Source organism: Chiloscyllium plagiosum, unplaced genomic scaffold (assembly GCF_037043375.1).
Source record: "Chiloscyllium plagiosum isolate Xiang-an unplaced genomic scaffold, Cpla_swu_hap1 HiC_scaffold_5, whole genome shotgun sequence".
NCBI lineage: Eukaryota > Metazoa > Chordata > Chondrichthyes > Orectolobiformes > Hemiscylliidae > Chiloscyllium > Chiloscyllium plagiosum.
In genome coordinates, this window is record NW_028270143.1 from 84,799,479 (window position 1) to 84,816,819 (window position 17,341).

General features: G+C 38.5%; 1 protein-coding gene across 9 annotated transcripts in view; it reads left to right on the forward strand.

Moving 5' to 3' along the window:
- Window positions 1-17,124, forward strand: part of mllt10 (MLLT10 histone lysine methyltransferase DOT1L cofactor) — a 294,669-nt gene extending 277,545 nt beyond the window's left edge. For 8 of the 9 annotated variants that reach the window (XM_087987375.1, XM_087987379.1, XM_087987377.1 and 5 more), the window contains 3 exons: window positions 11,792-11,891; window positions 14,773-14,988; window positions 15,805-17,124. In XM_087987375.1, coding sequence (XP_087843501.1) covers window positions 11,792-11,891; window positions 14,773-14,988; window positions 15,805-15,849 — 361 coding nt within the window. In that variant the 3' untranslated portion in view covers window positions 15,850-17,124. Of the gene's footprint in view, window positions 1-11,791; window positions 11,892-14,772; window positions 14,989-15,804 lie in introns of those variants that run through there. The other variant, XM_087987376.1, reaches the window with a different exon arrangement.
- Window positions 17,125-17,341: the final 217 nt, after the last annotated feature.

Below are 17,341 nucleotides of genomic sequence, written 5' to 3' on the forward strand. Positions count from 1 at the left end.
AACTGTTAACCAGGATGTTGCCTACAAGAAGAGATTGGACAAATGTCATTTATTTTGAATGTTGAAGGATGCAGGAGCCCTGATAAGTTTACAAAATTATGAGAGACATAGACAGGTGAAGTCTTTTTCCCGGGGCAGAAATATCAATTACTAGGGAACACATATGTTTAAGTTAAAAATGGGTGTGTTTAAAGGAGATGTGAGAGGCACATTTTTTACATGGAATATGCTGCTAGAAGAGGTGGTGAAGATGGGTACAATGGCAATGTTTATGAAGCATCTTGACAGATACATGAATAGGTAGGGAGTAGAGGGACGCAAACCATGTGAGGCGCAAAGTTTTTGGTTTAGAAAAGCATCATTTGTTGGCTCAGTTTTGGATCAAAGGGCCTGTTCCTATGCAGTACTGTTCTTTGTTATATAACTACAACATAGCTTCCTTTTTTTGTACTCAATACCTCTATTTATGAAATCCAACACCCTATTTGCTTTCAAAATCCGAAATTTCTGGAAAAGCTCAGTAGGTTTGACAACATCTGTGGAAAGAACAGAGGTAACCTTTTGGGTCGAGTGAACTCCTATGTGCTCTGCTGGCCACATTCTGAATATTCTGAATATGTCCTCCTATCTTCAAATTTCTCTGCATATGTAAGTCCAGACTACTTTTATTCCTGCACACTTCAGAATGGTGTTACTAAGTGTGTAGTGCCTCTCCCTTTCTCCTCTGCCAAAATACATCACTTCTCAGTTTCCTGTTTGTATCTTGTTGGTAATCAATTGGTAAGATAGTAGTTGTTTGCCATACCTCTGGGGTTTGGTATCATCAAATTTTAAAAATTTGTACAGGTAATTAATCTCAAAGAAGCAGTGTTCCTATCCTTGGGGAGTTCACTATGTACTATTCTCCAATTTCAAAAAAACATTTGCCACAACTTACTGACTCAGGGATGAAAAACAGTTTTTAATAATCTAATGTGATGTTGATACTCCTCTTATAATTATTAATTTGATTCATCAAACATTTATGTGGTATTTTGTTAAGCGCATTCTTGAAATCCACATTGACACCGTCCACTACCTTCTCTCCATCACTCTTCTCTGTTACTTCATCAAAAGATTCAGGTGATTAGTGAGGATTTTTAGAAATGTATTCTGGTTTGTCTGAACTAATTTGGACATTGTTACAGCTGAAAAGTAATTAGAAAATTTGTTTTAAAAATTTTTAACATACAAATCGATTCATTAAATGCAATAGACCGAGCTGGTGGATGCTGTGTGTTTCATGGAGAGCACATCTGCAAAACATGGTGGCTGCTTGAGCACCTTCGCCTCAGAATTGATGAGCTGAAGTCAGAGTGAAGAGCTAGAGTATGAAACGCACTGTATGGAAATATGGTGGAGGCTAGTTCAATGGAGGCATTCAAAAGGGCTTTGGATGATTATTTGGATCAAAATAAATGTACAAAATGTATGAGGAAGAAACAGGAGATTGGCACTAGATAATGATGCTCATTTACTGAGCCATTACAGGTAAAAGGGCCTCCTGCTGTATTGTAATATTTCTGTGATTTACCTGGACACTCGTTCAGAGACAATCACGCCCCTTTTATTAACTACATCACATGAAATTTTGTCCATGGTCAGGGGAGTGTGACTGCCAATGCTGCTATTGAGATCCAGAACTTAAGTTTGCAGCCTCAGTTCTCAGTTATTGCCCAGTTGGTACATGGTTCTTGCTCTTGTTATGAATGAGGGCGCAGACAGGAGAGGATGAGCAAACTGATGATAGTACTGGTACAGAGTGCATTCAAGTTGAGAGAAAAAGAAATGTTGTAGTGGTAGTAATAGGAGATAGCATAATTAGAGGAATAGATGCTGATATCTGCAGCAAAGCTAGAGTCGACCCAAGGTTTGCTTACCTGGTGTCAAAGTTAAGGGCATCTCATCTGTGCTAGAGAGGAACAATCCAGTTATCATGATCTAGGTAGGTACCAATTACCTAAGTAGGACTTGGGAAAGGGATCTGCTGAGAGGTTGCAAGCAGGTGAGGCTAAATTGTAAAGCAAAACCACAAAGATGATCATTTCCAGATTACTCCTTGAGCTAAATGCAATTAGGAATAAGATAAGTAGATTACAAAAGTAAATGTGCCCCCTCGAATTCCATTTTAATTTTGCTCTTTCGTCCTATCTTTCCTTAATTTTGTTATGTTTTGTTTAATTAGAGACCCAGGTAACTTGATATTTGCAGATAAAGGTTTTGAAACAAAGAACACAGGTGATTTGCTGGTGGGGTAAAACTTTCAAATAAAAGCATCTCTGGATAGTAGATCAAAAGTAAAAATCTGGCTCAAAGATTGGTATGGGAGAAATGGTTTCCAAGCAAACCTTAGCAGGACTTTATACAATTAATTGTAGGGTCCTCAGGAGTGTTGCTGAACAAGGAGTGCTTGGAATGCAGGTTCATAGCTCCTTGAAAGTGGAGTCGCAGGTAGATAGGATGGTGAAGAAGGCATTTGGTATGCTTTCCTTTATTGGTCAGAGTAGGGAGTACAGGAGTTGGGAGGTCATGTTGTGGCTGTACAGGATATTGGTTGGGCCACTTGGAATATTGCGTGCAATTCTGGTCTCCTTCCTATTGGAAAGATATTGTGAAATTTGGGGAGGGTTTAAAGGAGATTTGCAGGGATGTTGCCGGGGTTGGAAGATTGAGCTATGGAGAGAGGTTGAATAAACTAGGGCTGTTTTCCCTGGAGCGTCGGAGGCCGAGGGGTGACCTTATGGAGGTTTGCAGAATCATGAGGGGCATGTATAGGATAAATCGACAGAGTCTTTTTCCCGAGGTGGGGGAGTCCAGAACTATAGGACATAGGTTTGGGGCAAGAGGGGAAAGATATAAAAGACATCTCAGGGGCAACTTTTTCATGCAGAGGGTGGTACGTGTATGGAATGAGCTGCCAGAGGAAGTGGTGGAGGCTAGTACTGGATGGTTATGTGAACAGGAAGGGTTTGGAGGGTTATGGGCCAGGTGCTGGGAGGTTGGACTAGATTGGGTTGGGATATCTGGTTGGCATGGACGAGTTGGACCGAAGGGTCTGTTTCCATGCTGTACATCTCTATGACTATAATGCATGGGGCTCGTTATTATGGAAAGAGAGAGCCTGTTTCGGAGGGACAGGCTTCATTTGAACGATGCTAGAATCAGTGTCCTGGAGAATCATACAATTAGGCTTCTAGATGGGGCTTTAATGAGTGGAGGGGAAAGGTTCACTTGAAGACTTACTTATCAAATCAAAAGGAAATGAAAGAAGTACAGGGTAGTAAACATGAGAACATAAGAAATAGAAGCAGGGATAGGCAATTCAGCCCCCTTGAGCCTGCTCCACCATTTAATATGATCATGGCTGATCTCATCTGAGCCTCAACTCCATTTTTCTGCTCACTTTCAATAAGCCTTCAAATACATTACTAATTAACAATCGGTCTATCTCAAATTTACTCAATGTCTTGGCATCCATCATATGCTGAGCTGGTAAAGGACAGATTTACTACCCTTTGAGAAAAATAATTTCTCCTCATCTCCAATTTAAATCTGCTACCCCTTATCCGAAAACAATGACCCATCATTCTGGATTACCCCACATGAGGAAACCACTTCCTCCATCTAATTTGTGAACACCCTTTAGCATGTCATCTATTTCATCTAAACTTCAGAGTATATAGCCTAAACTGCTCAATCTGTCTTCATGTGACAAATCCCTCAGAGTCATTGAGATATACAGCGCAGAAACGCCCTTCAGTCCAACTTGTCCATACCGACCAGATATCCTATAAAATCTAGTCCCATTTGCCAGCATTTAGCCCACATCCCTCTAAACCCTTCCTCTCATACACTCCTCCAGATGCCTTTTAAATGTTGTAATTGTACCAGCCTCCATCACTTTCTCTAGCAGCTTATTCCATACTCTCACCACCTTCTGTGTGAAAAAGTTGCCCCTGAGATCCCTTTTAAATCTTTCCTGTCGCAACTTAAACCTATGCCCTCCAGTTCTGGACTCTCCCACCCTGGGGAAAATAAATTGTCTATTTACCCTATCCATGCCCCTCATGATTTTATAAATCTCTTTAAGGTCACCCCTCAGCCTCCGTGCTCCAGGGAAAATAGCTGTAACCTATTCAGTCTCTCTCAACTCTCCAACCCTGGCAACATTTTTGTAAATCTTATCTGAACTCTTTCAAGTTTCACAAAATCCTATAGCAGGGAGATCAGAATTACACACACTATTCCAATAGTGGCATAACTGATGTCCTGTACAGCTGTAACATGACCTCCCAACTAACCAATAAAGGCAAACATACTAAACTGCACCTTCACTATCCTATCTATCTGAGACTCCATTTTCAACGAACTATGAACCTGCACTCCAAGGTCTCAATACTCCCTAGGTCCTTATACACTTAATGGTAAGTCCTGCCCTGATTTGCTTTTCCAAAATGCAGCAACTCACATTTATCAAAATTAAACTCTGTCTGCCACTCCTCGGCCCATTGGCCCATCTGATCAAGATTCCTTTGTACTCCAATGTAAACTTTGCTGTCTACTACACCTCCAATTTTGGTGTCATCTGCAAACATACTAACCATACCTCCTATATTCATATCCAAATCATTTATGTAACTGACAAAAAGCAGTGGACCCAGCACTGATCCTTGTGGCACACCACTGGTCACAGGCTTCCAGTCTCAAACGTAACCCTCACCACCACCCTCTGTCTTCTAGCTTCAAATCAATTTTGTATCCAAATGGCTAGTTCTCCTCTGTTCCATGTGATCTAAGCTTGCTAACCAAGGAAACTTACTGAAGCACACATAGATCATGTCTACCACTCTGCCTTTATCATCACGCTGCCTCTTCTTCAAAAAAACCCAATCAAGTTAGTGAAATATGATTTCCCATGCACAAAGCTATGTTAACTGTCCCTAATAGCACGACACTCTTGACTCCAATCTCCAGCATCTGCAGTCCTCATTTGTCTCTCGTAAGTCCTCGCCTTTCCAAATACATGTAAATCCTGGTCCTTAGGATTCCCTCCAAAAACTTTCCTACCACTGGTGTCAGACTGACTGGTCTCCCAAGCTCCCTGGCTTTTCCTTATCATCTTTCTTAAACAATTCTTTGGTATCAATCTAGTGAACCTCCCCTGAACTGCCTCCAATGCAATTACATCCCCCTTCAAGTAAAGGGACCAAGACTGTATGCAATACTCCAGGTGCAGCCTCACTCATGCCATATACATTTAAAAGGCAAAAGATATCAAAGTATCATAGGAAAAAATGGAAATGAAGGAAATAGAAAGGTAATATAAGCATAAGGATGGAGCATAATGGTGAAAATACAGAGCTTAAAAAGGCTCTTTATTTGAATGCATGGAGCATTTGTGACCAGATAGATGAGTTGACAGCACAAATAGGACTATATGAATGGCTTTATGGCGATTTCAGAGATGTGGTTACAGGGTGATCAAGACTAGATACTCTATTCTAGAAAAATAGGCAAAAATACTTGGGATTGTGTTGTTAACAAAGGAAGGTATCAGTGTCTTGTTGAATATTACACAATACCAGGTTATAGACCAACAGATTTATTTGGAAGCACTAGCTTTCGGAGCACCGAGCTAGTGCTCACAAATAAACCTGTTGGATGATAACCTGATGATGTGTGATTTTTAGGTTTGTCCACACCAGTCCAACCACTGCACCTCCAAGTCTTGTTGAATATTGATATAGACGCATTTGACCATGTTGTGGAACCAGTTTGGGTGGAAAGAAGGAACAGCCAAGGAAAGGAGTCACGGGTGGGAGCCACCAAAGATTTGTCTCACTGTAGGACAAAACAAATCTGGCAATACAGGAGGCATGTTAGAAGGGCACTACAATTGTCATGAGCTATTTTAATCTGTATATTGACTGGAGAAATCTGATGAGCAAGAGTAATGTGAAAGATGCATTTGTAGAGTACATCAGGGGATTCCTTCTTGGAGCACTACATTGCACAACCTACTGAGATACAGGCTCTTTTAGATTTCGTAATACATAGAGCTAAGTTAGTGAGGATGGAATAGAATACAGTGAAAAGTTTACAAGTTACCATTTACGATGCTATCTTAAGTACAAAGTACATATTCTGAAGTGCAAACGTTTGGGGGAAAATATTGAAAAATAAAGAAATAAAAGTCTAGAATTACAGATCATAGGAATAAATTTGAAAAATAAAGAAATATGTTCAGAATAACAGTTCTTCGAATCCAGTTCATGCCAACACCTGGCCTCTCGTCCTCTAGCTGGAACTTGACTTTGTTCTGTACTGGCCTTCACCTCGAGGTTCTTGAGGCCAGGAGACCACTCTGGAATCATCTCAAGGATGAAAGTCCACGCTGAGGCCACTCCAGACTGCAGAGATCTCTCAGTTCAGCATCGTCTGGGGTCACAAAATGGTAGAATTTCACATTCAGTTTGAGAGAGACCATTTCAGGTTTCAAATCAGTGCCTTCATTTTAAACAAAAACCGTGACAGAAATATGAAAGAACAGTTGTCTAAAGCTGCTGAGAAATAGTCTGAGGGGAGTTGGCAGACATTTGATGTGCAGTGGCAGACAGCAGAAACTTCATAACACTTAAATTTATTGCAGTCCAAAAGAAGGTATATAAAGGATTAAATAAAAAGATGAGCCATCTGTGATCAATAAAGCGAAGGTATATAAAGTGGTGAAAACTAGTCACAAAATTGGGAATTTATTAGAAATCTGCAATGGTCATCTGAAAAGCCAATAAAAGGAGAGAAAATTGATTATTGAAGTAAGTTGGCAAGAAATATAGAAAACAGGCAGAGCTTCCATGCATATACAAACAGAAATTATATCCAAAGTGAGTTTGGGGCCATTGGAGTATGCAACTGGGGAACCGATAATGGGGAACAGAGAAATGGCAGTTTTCATACTATAGACATCCCAAATGTATCAACTAAGCAGGATAGCAGTGGGAGGAAAAGTCTTGTTATAGCCTCTATCAGAAAGGACAATGTATTTGACTGAAAGCAGACAAATCAATGGGGCTTGATAGTCTATGAATGAAGTGTTTTAAAGGAATTGGCTGCAGAGATAATGGAAGCACAGCCCAATCCATTTCATGACTGGCTGGATTCTGGGACATTCCAGAGGATTGGAAAATGCCTAATGTGATGCCCCTATTCAAGAAGGAAAGGGAACAGAAAGCAGAAGCTTATGGTACAGATGTGAGGCTCTTCGGACCATCAAGTCAGCACTGACAAAAAAAAGGTCTAAATCTGTACCGGTCTTACTTTCTAGCACTAGGCCCATAGCCTTGAATGTTATAAATTTCAAGTGCACATCCAAGTACCCAGGCAGTGCATCAGATTCCCGCCACCCCTGTGTGAGGGAAAACAAAATTCTCAAATCCCCTCTAAACCTCCTGCCTTAGGCTTCAGGAGTGGTTTAACATCTGTTATTGGGAAAATGCTAGTGTCCATTATTAATGAAGAAGTAGCAGGACATTTAGAAAAGCTTAATATAATCAAGCAGAGTTTAATACAGTCATACGTTGTTTTGTGAAATAGAAATCATGTTTGACAAATTTTCTGGAGTTCTTATGTTCAAATGTTCTGTTTGTTCCTCGTGGATGCTCCCTGTATCCATGGATGTTTGGAAATTATGACAAGCCCTTCCACTTCTCTAACCCCACTGTCCTTGCTGACCTGGGATGTGAACCATTTGATTAAGTCTATGTATAGCCATCCTTTCCAGTACAACCTCTTCTTCAACTTTAGTCCTTCCATAACCTCATTCAACCACAAGTGATACTTTGTCAGCATCTTTTCCCTTAGTAATCATAAAGACAAATTAGAGAGATATTAGTGTAGTGATAATGTCATTGAACTAATAATCCTGAAGCTCAGGCCAAAACATTGAAGCTGTGCAGTCAAATCTTAATTAATAGATGAAATACTGTTCTCATAATAGTGGAACTATTTGATTGTTGCAAAACCCATGTCTAATAATGTCCTTTTTGAGAAGGAAATCTAACTTTTAGCTTGTCTGTATTACATGTGATTCCAGACCTACAGTAGAATGATTCTCTCTTAAATGCTCCCTGAAATAGTCTAATAAACCTCTATGGTATCATAATTACAGGGAAAAGTCAAATAAGAATAAAACAAGATCAACTACCTGGCAATGACCTGAGCTCCAGAAAAAGCAATGTTAACTCGGCACAATTCCCAGTATGGAAAATGCTGCAAAGATTTGGGAGTAACACCTAATATAGTCATACTCAATGAATCATATCCTGGCACCTCCACCACCATTCCTGTATGTCCTGTCCCATCAAGGGCCCTCCCATAAGTGGCATAATGGGAAGCAGTCAGGAAGGAGTTGTCATGCAAGTCCTCAACTGTGACTCTGTAAAGCTACTTTGGGTCAAGCATAAGCAAGAAAACTATTTGCAGATTTCCACCCACCACCTTCCCTCAGCTGATGAATCAATGCTTCTCCATGTTGATGGTCATATGGAGGAAACAGTTAGGATGTTAAGGACACACTGTGTACTCTAACTGCAGGACTTCAATGACCTGGTTTAAAAAGTATAAGACAGCTTGCCAGGAGCAGGGCCAACCATATCTAAAAATGAGGTACCAAGCTGGTGGAATTATGTCTATTTATATGCCCAACAATCTAAGCAATCCTGCAGCCAATGGATCAGATTTAAGCTCTCTAGTCCTGCCACATTCAGTTGTGATAGTGGAAAGTAATACACTTCAAATATTCTGTCCCTTTCATTAATATGCATTAGTACCACTGTACACCATCAACAAAATCCACTGCAGTAATTCACTCTGGATCCTTCCAAGCCTGCAACCTCTACCATTGGGGAGGACAAGGGGAGCAGATATTCCTCTAGCAATAAATGCCAAAATTCTATTTGCCCTCCTTTATTACCTGCTGTACCTAAATACTAGGAGAAAGTGAGGACTACAGATGCTAGAGCTCAGAGTCAAGAGTGTATTACTGGAAAAGCACAGCAGGTCAGGCAGCATCAGAGGAGCAGGGCTTGATGAAGGGCTTATGCCCAAAACGTCGATTCTCCTACTGACCAGCTGTGCTTTTCCAGCACTACACTCTGTACCTAAATACTAGTTTTCCGCAACTCATGCAAGAGACACTCAGATCCCGCTGCACTTAAGCATTTTAAGTTTCTTTCCATTTACATAAGCTTTTTTTATTCTTCCAATCAAAATGAATAACCTAACACTTAGCCAATTAAACTTCAGTCAAATTGGCCTGTTCTCTTAACCAATCCATAGCCATTTATAAATTTCTTATTTCCGCTTTGCAAATTACTTTTCCATCTATTTTCGTGTCATCTGCAAATCTGGCTATTGTATATTATGTCCCTGCATCCAAGAATCAAAGCATCTCCTTTGAACATTCATTGACAATGATTATCATTTCTGAAAATCTTGCTGAAGATTACCAATGAATGCAAACATAATAATTGTGAGCTTTGGATTAGATAAAAGACTTGTCATTTCTATAATGAATAACTCACCTCTTGACTTTCCAAAATCTGCCCACCACTTATAAGTGCTTGGATATGTGCAGCTCCTACAGCATTCAATGCTGAGCACCATTCAGGGCAAAATAAATCAGTTTTTGAAACTCAATTCACCTGCCCTTGACTCCTTTATGAAGAACTATAGGGGATCAGCTATCAGAACAAATTTAAACTTTAAAATCATGTTTAATGTAAACTTAGCCAAAGAGATGAACTGCATTGGGATTGCACAACAAAGTATCAGAGTTGAGAGCAACCTTGGAGGTTTTCTTCAAACTACCATCATGTGGCCAGATTGTGCAATTGCACACCCTAATTCCAGTCCTGTGTAGAAATTTGCAGTGGAAAAAAGCAAAAGGATTCCGCAAGAATCTAGCAAAAGTAATGTAAGATATTTAACAAGATGTTTCTAGTTCAAGACAGACCTACTTTAAAAAAATACATGCTTCCACAGTTTTCTTGCTTGGCCTGCCATTTTTAAATTAGATGTGGTAAAATGTGTTTAAACTGTTAATGAGATTCTACCACCCTTTAGTTCAGCAAATGATATGCTTTGACACAGTGGCTTAGCTATAGGAAAGTTACAGGTCATGATATAAAAGGAACAGTAGCAACATGGATACAAAATTGACAGTAATAAAAAAAGAGTATTAGTTAATGGATATTTTTCAGGCTGATGACATTTCGGTGCTTAAGACTTATAAAGGCTCTACTTCATGATTTGGCTTATTTAAAAGTTAACTTAGAAACTAACTGAAGGTAACACTGTTAAAAACCTGACCATTAAAGTATGAATGTATACATTTAATAAATACCTTGTGAATATTACAAATCCATCTCTGCACAGTACATGGTGAGATGAAAACTTCATGAAGTCTGCTGAGTTGCTCTGGTAAACTATCTGGCAATCAATAACAAAGTTTGGAATTAGAGTGCCAATTTATATTCCAGTTTGATGAGCATTTTGTATGCTTGGTGGTGTACTCGATCATTAATAAAATTGGATCGGATCTAACTGTGCGTTTAAATGCCAGATATTTCTATTAGATCTTTGACTTGACCATCTCTTGTGTCATTGTTGTCAAAATCATCATTTCTGATGACTTTTCCATCATATTTTCTATTGTGTTCCTCATTTTTCAACCCATATCACAACTCTCGTCATCCTCAGCCATTCTCACTCTATCCAGCAAAGTCTCATTTATGCATTTCCCCTTTCTTTGCTGAACTATACTGGTATCCAATTCACTAAGTCAATCACTTCCAACCTCTCATCTTGACTCAATTCTGATTTACCTCACCCCACTCCTCCTAGCTCTGCCGTTCTTTCTCCAACTATATTTTTTAAAAGCCGTTTTGAAGGCGTTCTCCCTTAGTGGTGAAATATATGTTCAAAGATGCTTTACAGAGGATGGGAATGTATTAAATTCTCACATCTTTACTGTAATTCAACAGTAATAAGGATACTGTATATTCCTCAATTCTATAGTATCTTGAAATAGATTCTATTCTCCAAATACTCATGCTATGTAATTTCCAGTAGACAGGACTGGATTATGCTTTCCCTTTATTAGCTGGGGTTATGACCAATCCCACCACCAGTGTTGGTTGAGGCTTGGCTAAAACTGACTGCAAATAACTCTTTCACTTGACTTTTAAATTCCCAATTGCATTCCTATTTTGCACAGATGGCACTATGGCATTGGATGACCTTGTTGTCATTGTGTTGTGTGGATATCAACAAAGCATTAGCTACCTACTCTGCTTAACATGGCACATCCTTTGATTTTAACTCCTTCTCTGAATATTAAGGCCATCCATGATATTTGTTCAGTTAGCACAAACCTGGTGTTAAAGCAGAAATATTTATGGCACAGTTCCAATCAGCATGCTGTACTTATTTACAGAGTCATTATACAATGTGTGGAGTGAGATTGATACTTGTCAGTAAGTCCAACAATCAGATGGCAATGCTATTCTGAAATTATTTAGGCTAAAGTACTCTCATCATTATTCTCCCTTGCAAAACAAAAAGATTTTTTAAAAAAACTAGATCAAATGATGAAATTCATTAATCAAATCCTTTAAAAAATGCATAGTTTAGAAGGCCTTTTTTTTCAAAATTGTATTTTGTATATTTTTTGCAAAATATTTCTATTTTTTAGTGTGCCAGGAATGAGTTTACTTTCTGAGCAAAGACAACTGTTATTTCACCAACAGCAACAACCACTTCAACAATTGTTGCCATCCCAGCAGCTCACTCCAGTAAGACTATTCTTTTATGATATTTAAAATTGATGGAAGAAAGCTTATTAATTTGATATCATGTTATTTACAATAAATATAATTGTTTTCTATTTTAAGTAAATTGTTTGCAAGTATAAATTAAATTGTGATTTTGAGAAGATTTTAAGTGTATAAATAAACTAAGCTGAAAATGTAATACCCTACCACTTTGGTGATTATATTGGAGGTTTTCCTGAGGTTGGTATTAGGACCTCCATTTTTCCTGATGTATATTAATGATGTGCAGTGTACAGGGGACAATTTCAATGTTTACTGATGACTTTCAGCTGAGAACAATTGTAAACTGAGGAAGACAGTGTGGAACTCCAAAATGAGCAAGTTTGTGAAGTGGGCATAGGTAATAGATGTAGGTAATAAATGTGTGCCTCAATGAGGAAAGTATGAGGTGATGCACTTTGGTTGGAAGAATATTGAAAGACAATACAAAATAGACGGTTCAAATCTAAAAAGGGCACAGGAGCAAAGGAACCTGGGTATATATGTGCAGAAATCATTGAAGGTGGAAGGACAAGTGGGGCATACTGTGTCCTCAGCATTATTAATAGGGGCATAGAGTATGTGAACAAGGAGGTAATATTGAATTTGTATTAGATATTTATTAGCTCTCGGCTTGAATATTGTAGGAAAGATATGAATGCATTGGAGAGACTGCAGAAGCAATTTACAAGAATGGTTCCAGGAATGAGAAACTTATGAGAATAATAGATTTTAAAAAGTTGGGACTGTTCTTCTTGGAGAAAAGAAGTCTGAAAGGAGATTTCAGAGATTTTCAAAGTCATGAATAGCTGGATAGAGTTGATAGGGAGAAGCTGTTCCTGTCTGTAATAGGCACAAGAACAAAAGGCATAGATTTAAAATGATGTGCAAAGGAAGCAAGGATGATACAAGAGAGAGTAGTTATGGAGTGCACTGCCTTGAATCATAATGAAGGCAGGTTTAATTGAAACCTTCATGAAGGCATTGGATGATTATTAAGATAGAAAGGTATGAGGGATAAAGCAGGAGATTGGCACTAGGCAGTGCTACTTGTTTGAAGACCTGGTACAGCATGATGAGCCAAATGATTGTGATTCTGTTCCACATATGATGCGGAGGTCTCAACCATTTAGTTTGACCAAAACTGGAAAGGGCTTGCTTGTCTCAAGAAATTACATTGCTAAATTAACATGATGGACCGGTTGCAATTAAAATAAGACAAAAGCTTGTTTTAAAATCTGGACTTCTAATTCAGAAATTAAACATCAAGTAAATATTGCAAAGCCAATGTCACAACATTGAGTAATCAACTGTGTGTTGTGATATTACCTTTGACATCAAGAAATATATTGCTATCAAGGCTAGGCAACAACATGGAGACATTTATTCACTAAAAGTTAATGTCTTAAGCTGAACATTGCTGTTTTTAGAGATGGCTTGTGAAGATGTGTCAAATTTTTTGTCCTCTCGCTTCTGACATCCATAGTAGATACAGATTTCAAACTCCACTGTTCCCCTAAATTGCCTGTCACATTTGTTCCTCATTGTGAGATTGTTGCATAGCATAGCTTCTTCATATTCCTTGTCCACTTCAGAATTCCATCCAGTGTGATGTCTGGCTAGACCAGACACTCTGGATATACAAATTAAATATATCATGTGTCCAATGTAATAGTGATTGTTGCTGTAATGTGTACCAATTTGGGAGAGCGATGGCCTCATGATATTGTCACTAGGAAAGTAGTGTAATGTTCTGGGGACTAGGTTTCTGGTGAAATTTTTAAAATATGGAATTAAAAGACCATGACAATCATCATGTATTGACGTAAACATCCATCTTGTTCAGTGTTGTCCTTTTGGTAAGGAAATCTGCCATCCTTACCTGGTCTGATCTATATATAGCTCCAGAACGATAGCAATTTAGTTGACTCTTAACTGTCCTCTGATACGAGCTGAGTGAGCCACTCCGTAAATCCAAGATTGGTTGCATGTCCCTAGCCAATGCTTGCATTGCCACCGAAATGCACATACTACGATTAAATAAAAAATATTTGCATTTGTATGGCTTATGTATGGAGAACATCCTGTAGGACACCAGAGTAATAATCACTGAGACTTGGAAGAAAGTACTACAGGTATAGTGTCTCAAAACCAGCAATCTTGGGAATTGGATGGTGCTGCATTTTAAATTTTTATGGTTTTTGGTTTAGATGGGACTGTTCGACTTCCAAAATGCTTAGAGCATGGGAAATACAGGCACCAGTTAACTGTAGCTGCCTACATTTTCAAAAAATAGACTTTGAGAAAACCCTTGAAAGAGTTAGCCAAAATAGTAAAGGATTTGGAGTTGCAAAGCAGGCTAGAGTTTGGAGAACTGCAGATTACCAGATTGGAGTAGTTTGCACTGTCAGTGGAGGAAATCATGCAGCAATTTAAGCTTAGAGTCAGGAGCCAATAGAGATGGCAAAGGCAACAGTAATATTGCCAGTATTGCCGGAGATACTTTGACAGACATTAGCATGTTCTGAGAAAAGGTGGCAGCTTGTTGTGATTATGTTGAAGGTGAACTAAGGTAAGTCAATATTATGGAGGTAGATGTAGGCAGTCTTGGTGAATTTGGAATTTTTTTAGGGTTGAGAGGATATAGGAGTAACTGAATTTGACCTATGGCTTGTTAATTATTTCTGTTAGATTGCTGAGTATATTCTGTGGTATTTTGCCTTTACATACTCCATTAAAAGTACATTATTTTTATACCTCTGTCCTAATTACTCTTGATCTATGTATTTATAATTAAAGTACTCAATGCTATTTTGTGCTGCCAATTAATGTTAAATTCATATTTTGCATGCCTTGTCACCAGGAACAACATCAAGCTCTGTTTTATCAGATAATGCAGCAACAGCACCACCACCACCACCATCATCAACAACATGAGCTACAACAGCTGCAGATCACTGGAACAGCACCAATCCCTATAAATAACCTACTGGCAAATGCCCAAACTCAACCACTTCACTCAGCCCATCCCAATCCTTTCATATCCATTCATAATGAAACTTGCACACCAAAAGTTGCAGTAAGTGTCATAGCCTATAACAGTATACTTTAGCTTCTAACAGGAGATATTTTATTCTGTTGCTTTTTGATGTATAATTGAATTGTATTTCCAAACTGCTGAAATTAAACACAAATTCAAACTCTTTAATTAGACTTGTTTAAAACATATGTACATATCTGAATCTCTGTATTTGGTTTGAATGGTGTGAGCAGTTCTCTTAAAATCATGTTTTTGTTAACCTACACATTTTTGCAATACTGTGACTACATTTTAAACTAAATATTTTGAAACCGTGGGCAATTTGAAATAAGGGTTGTTTTCACTGGAGCATTGGAAGCTGAGGGGTGACCTTATAGAGGTTTATAAAATCATGTGGGACATGGATAGGATAAATAGACAAGATTTGTTTCCTGGGTGGGGGGGGGGGGGCGTAGGCGTAAAGAATGGGAGGGCATAGGTTTAGGATGAGAGGGGAATGATATAAAAGGGACCTAAGGGGCAACCTTTTCATACAAAGGGTGATGCGTCTGTAGAGTGAGCTGCCAGAGAAAGTGGTGGAGGCTGGTACAGTTACAGCATTTAAAAGGCATCTGGATGGATATATGAATAGGAAGGGTTTCGAGGGATATGGACCAAGTGGCTGGCAAATGGGAGTAGATGAGGTTGGGCTATTTAGTCGGCATGGACGAGTTGGACTGAAGGGTCTGTTTCCATGCTGTACATCTGCATGACTCTATGACTGTCAGTAAAGGGACTTAGGAAATGGAAGTGAGACACTGTATAAATTAATTATACACGTGGAAAAATGTTGATACAGTACTTTCTTTTTTTCAGAGGCTCAGTGACAAAGGAAGTCCTGTTACACAGGAAAAGAGTTGACACAGGATTTGTAAATTCCAGAACGTCTATCCCATTTTCACAGCAATTTAACCAATGGAATCTTACTCGTGTGGTTGGAGGACCTTAAAGGAGAGTGGCAAATACACTGAAAGTCACCATATATGAACAAGTACCCCAAATAATTTTGATAAATGCTCCTATATCACAACATTTGGTTTACTAATCTTGCAGCTTGATTGCACTAATATGAAACTTCTCTCATTTAAGAGACATTAGACATGGAGCAATCCGAAAAATGAACCTGTTTTCAAATTCATTGGTAAAACATGAATCATTTGGTTTTGTGCTTGTCTTGAACTGTTTAGATGGAAGTAAAATTATGATTTTTAAATAAAACCTAGATATCTTTTAAATTACAAATGCAAGTTACATTGCAAAAAATTGTACCTAGTTCTGCAGCTGTGACAGGCAGGACTTGAAATTTGCATCACTTCAGTTCTACATTGCATGCATTGTGTGTTGTGTCCTGTTCCTTTGCTGTGAATGTGGTATGCTTCCAGGACCACTGCTGGCATAGCTAGTCAGTTGTGGTGCAATAGGCTTCTGAGATTTCTTTGGCTGCTGGGGGACAAGATCAATCTATAAAGTGGAAGAAATGGATTAGCCTGCCACCGGGGAAGATTCCTTTGAGGGATGTGTTGGCTGTCAGCCTAACCAAGTGCCTGTTGCTAGGTCCATTGTGAAATAACTCCAGACAGCTGAGTATGCACACAATCACTATTCCTGTCACAGCAGCAGGAATTTCCAATAGTACATAGTCTTTCTTCTTGGAGGGAATTCCCAGCTCTCTATATGGCTGAACCAATTTGAACAATCTGTTGTCTGACCCCCTCCACAGATCCAACTGTAAGAGTATTTGAACTAATAAATCTCGAGGTTGAATGTTGCACAGTTTGTACTTCATCTATAAATATTCTTTGGTGAATTTGAGTAATTGTGAGGAAAAATGAAATATAAAACCTAAATATTTTGGTTTATAATATTTCTAATTGGCAGTTGTGCTGTTGACTGGAAGAGTATTGTTTTATTAATTTATTTTTATACATGCAAGGGAATTTTAGAAGAACATTAAGACCAACTGGATTTTGTAGATAATTGCAAAGAAAAGTCAGTGTGGTTCATTTTAGATTCTTATTTTCAACCCACTGGTTGTTCTGTATCAAACTTTGTACAGATTTTGAAGATATTTGCTGTAGTGTTTATTTTACTTAGTTGTAAAATATCAAATGTATTAAAGAATGATATATAAAACTCTCTCAGCAATGATTGTTAGTAATGTTTGTACTTGGGCATACTGATTTGCTAACGACTGAGGCTAAAGCAGTGACTACAATTTGGGAGTTACACAAAGTGTATCTATTGTTAATGATTTCTTCACTACCTTCTGTGGGCCTACAAAACTAGCTGCTGTTTATTTGTTGCTTAAATAATAGTGTTTTATATAAATAATTTTCCAAATGGTTTTGGATTC